This window comes from Kogia breviceps, unplaced genomic scaffold (assembly GCF_026419965.1).
Source record: "Kogia breviceps isolate mKogBre1 unplaced genomic scaffold, mKogBre1 haplotype 1 scaffold_500, whole genome shotgun sequence".
NCBI classification, from domain to species: Eukaryota; Metazoa; Chordata; class Mammalia; order Artiodactyla; family Physeteridae; genus Kogia; species Kogia breviceps.
Window position 1 is genome coordinate 14,929 of NW_026711940.1, and position 6,184 is coordinate 21,112.

Sequence of the window (6,184 nt, forward strand, 5' to 3'; positions counted from 1 at the left end):
GGGTCAGTTCTCAACAACTGGAAGAAACTCACAGGCCACCTGGGGCCCCAGATGATGCCTTTGGGAATCCCTGGTGTGACCTACTACGGAGCCTCCCACCCGGGGACACCTGTGCAGAGCCTGGTCGTTTGCAGTGTCCAGCTGGGCCTCCCTCACACAGCCTCAGGGCTGACACAGCCCTCAGAACACACATCCATTCACCACTGGCCACAGCAGCTAAGGAAGAGGATGGGATAAAAGCAAGAAGACACACTACAGAGCAAGAAAGAGAAGAACTGCCTATTTTAGGCTGCCTGCCCTTGTCGTGCGGAAAGCTGTTTGGAAGATATACAGATGTGCCTGTCTCTAGAGTTTACATCTATATAATCACAAGGGGGGTGGCTGAGCTCTTTGGCATCTTAGTGGTCACATGAGGCTGGCCATATCAAGTAACCATTATCACATCAGGGCCCACAGGAGTTAAAAATACACCACCACCCGAGCCCCAACTGGATGACAATTGAGTAATAACAATAGAAATAGCTCACACTCCGTAAGACCATCTTTCCCCTTCCTGGAGAACTCTTCTGAGATCATCGGCATTGCAATGAAGAGACAGCCAGAGCCAGTTAGAGGGAAACTTCAGATCTTTCAGAAGATGGGGAAAGAGTCTCAAGCAAGAGCTGGGTGGCCGGTGCTCGAGTACCATGCTGCCTTGGTCACAGGAGACCTGGACCGTCTTAAGCTCCTCATGGACCAGTTCTTCCAGGATGCCAACGTGGTGTTTGAGATCAAGACGGATGAGATGGAGTGGCAAGTGAAATCTCCGGCCACGTTTGGAACGTCAGGTACCTTTGCTCCTTTAAAGCCCGGTTATTTATTTTTTTTAAGGAGCTACTAACACACCTCTGAACATATAGCTCCAGTGTGTAGACTGCTCACACGGGTGCTGCACTTAACATACTCGAGCCAAAGACATCTAGAAGCCAAACTTTGCGTGCATGATTTTCTTTTAACATCTTTATTGGAGTATAACTATTTTACAATGGTGTGTTAGTTTCTGCTTTATAACAAAGTGAGTCAGTTATACATATACATGTTCCCATATCTCTTCCCTCTTGCGTCTCCCTCCCTCCCACCCTCCCTAGCCCACCCCTCTAGGTGGTCACAAACCACCCAGCTGATCTCCCTGTGCCATGAGGCTGCTTCCCAATAGCTATCTATTTTACATTTGGTAGTGTATATATGTCCCTGCCACTCTCTCACTTCATCACAGCTTACCCTTCCCCCTCCCCATATCCTCAAGTCCATTGCGTGCATGATTTTTAAGATGTAGTTTTTAGGTGAGAGATGAGAGAGATCAAATTGGAAAGGCCAAGCTGTTGGTGAGAAGTGCCCTTCTCGTGCTGGAGGTGCCTCTTGTCTTTAGAAAGAGCTTTGGTTTGAATGCTGATCTGCCAGAGCCTGGATCTGGCAGCCGGGGAGGAGGGAGATAAAGTACGCCTCTCCTTTGAGCGCGCCCGGAGCGGGCCCCTGGCGAGCAGCGCTGGGCAAGCTTCCTCTGTGAATCCACGAACACCATGGCTGCAGCGGGGAAGCTGGGACACAGCCAGCATCGCGGAGGGAGAGCTCTCGGGAGACCCTCCTCCTGGAACGCAGGGGAGCCTGGGAAGGGGGAGGAGGGGGAGAAACCAGAGGTCCTTAAGTTGTATATGTCTGCATGCTTGTCGCCTGGACACTGTCGCTCTGTGCCGGGCAGGCAAACATGCCCGCAGGTAGAGAGAAGCCCCCTCACCCCATCTGGGATGAACAGACTTTCTGACCATCGGGCTGCAGTGTGGCCCCCTTGGCTGGCACTCTGCATTGGGCACCCTTCCTCCCGTGCATCCCGATGTCACACGTTTACCAAGAGGGTTCACGTGTTGGGATCTGTGAGGAGTTCAGACTCTGTGGACAGTGAGCCAATGGCCAGTGCCCCGAGCCCCTGACCCATGATCTCTGGCAAGCCAAGAATGAGGAAGGGCGGTTGCCAAAGCACTGACACAGTCTGCGTACCCCTCACACAGGGAGAAGGGAATCAACCCAAACCCTGCCAAAGGGCTAAGCAGCTCAGAGCCACCAGCAAGGTGGCAGAGGCTGCAGGAAAGGCACACGCAGCTCCAGCCTGGACCAAAACCCCTCCCAGCCAAAGGCATCCCAGAGCCTTTTTGGGTCTCCTCTCCCTCACGTGTCCCAGATGGGGCCCACATCTTCCTCCAGAGGCCCGTGTGACCATTCAACCAAGAATGCCAACTGCCTGAATGTTCGATTAATGTTTTTTTTAATCACTTACCTCGCAGCCCTGGACACACACACACTCAAATGTTGCATTGATAGATATTAATGTCAGTTCATGGTCTGAACCAAAGCCTCCTTCCTGTTTTCCCCCTCAATCTTTCCAGCCCTAAGTTTGCTGTTTTTCTATGGCACATCTGTACGACAGGAGATGAGAGCAGTGTGGCAGTGAAGGCACCTGAGATATTACCGAGCAAAAGGGCAGCCCTGGGAGTTGGTGCTGGCCTGAGGCCTCGGTGCAGGCTGGGAAGAGAGGATGGACACTTCTGGACTCCGTGCGCTTTCAGCTCAGCCACCTGAACTCTCCCAGCTGGTCCAGTAGCAGAAATGACCAAACCCGGGCTGAGAACAGTGGGCCCCGACACTGCCCTCGCTCATACGAGGACTGCCTGGTGGCCAATTCAGCTCCTCCTGAAGGGAGCCATGGGGAAGGGGATACGCAGGTTCACAGTGGCTGGCTCCTGGGCACCACATCCACGATGGAATGCTGGCCCCACCAAGCCTGCAGTGCCAGGAAAGCATTAGCATGGAGGAGTGGATGTTTCGAGGGAGATATCACGTGGGGAGAAGCCTGCTTCTGCGTTCCTCCTGGTGGCGGAACCTGGACCAGGGTGGGATTTATAGGAAGCTGATGATGATTCAGGCTTACTGAACGAGAGAGCTGCCTTCAAACGGGATTCTCTGGAAGGCCTGAGAGAAGCTCATCACCATCTCCAGGGACCTGGAGAAGGGGGCTGGCCCTCAGCTATGGCTGAGCTAAATGCCCAGCCAAGGCCCCTTCCCATCAGTCCAGGGGAAGACTTGGGAATCTTGGGTGGGTGAACAGAGCTGCTGATGGTGGGAAGTTAGCATGCCCTAGAAGATGGAGTACCCCCTTCCTTGACCCTCAGTAAGTAAACTTCCTATCTCAGGAAAATGAGGAGAATCAACAAACAGGAGCTGGCCCCTATAAGAATGTAGGTCACTGCTACGGTCAAGGACCATATCCATCTTCTCCCTCAAATCAGACCCCGTCTTCACTGGGCAGGGCAGCTCAAACCCACGCAGGTCCAAGTCCGCAGGGCCTCCAGCCGCCATCACCCACCACTGGGACGACAGGCCCCCTCTTCCCCCACCGAGCGTGTGCACAGCCTCCAGGCTGGGCCTTGGGGACGCGGGGCGGGCTGGAACCGTGCACTGCATGCAGGTACGTAATTATGAGTGGTCTTTCAAACCGCTCAGCATGGGTCCCGGGAAGGAGGTGCCCTGTGAAAAGGTCTCCTCCACAGCTCATTACAGCCGCAGTATCGATTCTTCCATCATTATCAGAAGGCATCCCTGCCATGTGAAATCCTGTGCCTTGAAGTGTATTCACCAGGGACAGCTTCCCCCATTTCCAGGAGTGTGCTCATGGCTGCTAACAACCTTCCACAGGCCTTTTGAAAGGCCAAAGTTTTCAGAGAAGTGACATGTATAGCTCCTGCTCCATTCTTCCCTCAAGAAAGAGCAACGCTACACACACACGCACGCACACACACACACGCACACGCGCGCACGCGCACACACACACACACACACACAAAACCCTAAAGAGCGCAAAGGAACAAACCAGAATTGTGCTCAATACAGACCACCACATCAAAGGGTGCTTCTGAAACCCGGCCACTTCCAAGACAACTAAACTTTCCGAGTCCTTTTCTCGAGCAACCTTGGTGATGTGGGTCGGTTTGTTTTGTCTGTTGTCTTCTCCTCTTAATGATAAAGGGGTAAATGTGGGGCTCGAAAAGAGAGGGCTTGGATTCCAGAACAATCCACAGCTCACTTTCCTCCCTCAAGCTGCCCCTAATTCAGAGTCTGGAAAAGGTGAATTCCTCACGTAAATTCTCCCACTGTTCACTCTGCTTGTTCAGCTTTCAACTCCGCAAATCTTGCCCAAGTTACCCTCAGATTTGGCAAAAGCCCCCTTGCTTCTCAATAACCACCCACCCCAATCTCTCCTTTGTATTTCTTCTCTCCCTGTTTCTCTATCTCTCCAGTGTGTCTTTGCTCTACGTGCTGTTACTGTCTTTCTCTTCCTGCCTTTTCCTTGCTTCTCTCTCCCCTCCTCCCCTCTTCCTACACTTTTTCCCCTTGCTGTCTCTCTGTCCCTCTCTGTCAGGGTCCTTTCACCTCTATCCCCAGCCCGCCCTTCATCCCTCATCCGTGATCCAGCTGGACCTCACTGGGTTCCTCTGTCCCGAACCCTGAGCATCTATGTGGATCTCCCTACGTGCCAACCTGGTACCTACTTCTAAGACATGGCTTCCCTCTATTTCAGTCTTAATGGACACCGCTCCCCACCAGAGTCCCCCGACTCACCTGACCTCTCCCCACCTCCCCTCCACCCCCAGGCCTCTGGACCTTGGAGTACAAGCGCGAGCTCACCACGCCCCTGTGCATCGCCGCGGCCCGGGGCCACACGGCCTGCGTGCGCCACCTGCTCGGCCGCGGCGCGGACCCCGACGCCAGCCCCGGCGGCCGCGGCGCCCTGCACGAGGCCTGCCTGGAGGACCACACGGCCTGCGCCCAGCTGCTGCTGCAGCACCGCGCCGACCCCGACCTGCTCAGCGCCGACGGCCTGGCACCCCTGCACCTCTGCCGCACGGCCGCCTCGCTGGGGTAAGGACCCGGGGCCCCGGCCGCCCGCCCGACCCTCGACCCCCGACCCCCGACCCGTGACCCTGCCCCCGGACTCCCTCAGCGCCCCGACCCCACTCGGACCCCGGACCAGGCCTGCGTCACCGCTCCGGGCCCCGCCCCCAAGCCCCCCCCCGCAGGCCCCGCCCCCAGACCCTCGGCCTCGGCCCCGCCCGCCGCCTGGCCCCGCCCGGACCCGGACCCAGACCCGGGAGCTCTCGGGCACGGCCGCCAGAGCCCCTCGGAGGCCACCGGGCCCCCCGCCCCGGCCTCGGCCCCAGCCCGGGCCCCGCGCCGGTTTAATTAGCGCTTGATTGCGAGCGCGGGGGGGGCAGGCGCCACACGGAGGTAATGAGCCGGTGATCACCGGCCCGCAGACGCCGGCGGTGGAGAATGCTAAAAGGCCACTGGCGGGGTTGGAGGCTGAAAAATTAGGGTTTTTAATGATAATTTTATGCAGAATAATTGTCACAGTGTGACATAAATGGTTAGCTCCTCGGGCGGGGCTTCGGCGTCCCACAAGCCAGTCGAGCTACGCCCGCATTTTCGGGGCCCACCCGCTCCCAGGTGCCGGGGTTCTGGAAGTTCCGCCGGTGCCGGGTCCAGCCTCGCGGCTGTCCTTGCGGAGGGTCTGTCCCCTCGGGGTCCAGTAGGTCCTGGGAGAGACGGCGGGGGCCCGCCGCGTCATTGCATAGGATTTCTGTTCCGGGGGCCCAGCTTGCGTTGTGTCATCTTGACATTTCTTTTAGTCCCTGTTCTTGGGATTAAAATTTCTTGGCCTTCTGTCTCTATGATGACGATTAAATAAAATCACCATGTCACGCGCAGGCAGGCAGGGCTACTGGGTTCTCAGGGACCAAGGCGGAGGGGCACCGCCTACCAATGTCACGTGGACCAGGGACTCAGAAAGGCACGTGTACCACCAGGAGTCTTGAAGGAAAGTGACTGAAAACCATGTATTTTTCAAAAGCAGCTTTACTGCGTTGTAATTGCATATAGTACACTGTGCATGCTTAAAGTATACAATCTGATAAATTTGGACACAGGCATGCACTCATGAAACCATCCCTATAATCAAGATAGTGAACCCAGCCATCACCAGCAAAAGGTTCCCTTGCCCCATTGTAATCTCTCCCTCCCCCTCCTCCAATGTCCCACTGATCTGCTTTTGGTCACTATAGTTTAGTCTGAATTTACTAGAATTTTATGTGAATGG

The 6,184-nt window shown here is 55.8% G+C and overlaps 1 protein-coding gene across 1 annotated transcript; it reads left to right on the top strand.

Moving 5' to 3' along the window:
* The first annotated feature begins 529 nt into the window (after positions 1-529).
* Positions 530-5,275, top strand: LOC131749775 (ankyrin repeat and SOCS box protein 18-like). The gene is made up of 3 exons (XM_059051651.2): positions 530-827; positions 4,683-4,950; positions 5,122-5,275. Exons 1-3 carry the CDS (start codon positions 587-589, stop codon positions 5,273-5,275), a joined length of 663 nt encoding a protein of 220 aa, XP_058907634.1. The 5' UTR covers positions 530-586.
* The last annotated feature ends 909 nt before the right edge of the window (positions 5,276-6,184 follow it).

What these genes read in the sequence shown, in the direction of transcription:
- LOC131749775 (XM_059051651.2), top strand. Translation starts at nt 587, where the DNA reads ATGAAGAGACAGCCAGAGCCAGTTAGAGGGAAACTTCAGATCTTTCAG. An exon ending in GGCCACGTTTGGAACGTCAG is followed by an intron (nt 828 to 4,682) that starts GTACCTTTGCTC and finishes CTCCACCCCCAG; the next exon opens with GCCTCTGGACCTTGGAGTAC. An exon ending in CGCACGGCCGCCTCGCTGGG is followed by an intron (nt 4,951 to 5,121) that starts GTAAGGACCCGG and finishes CCCCGCCCCCAG; the next exon opens with ACCCTCGGCCTCGGCCCCGC.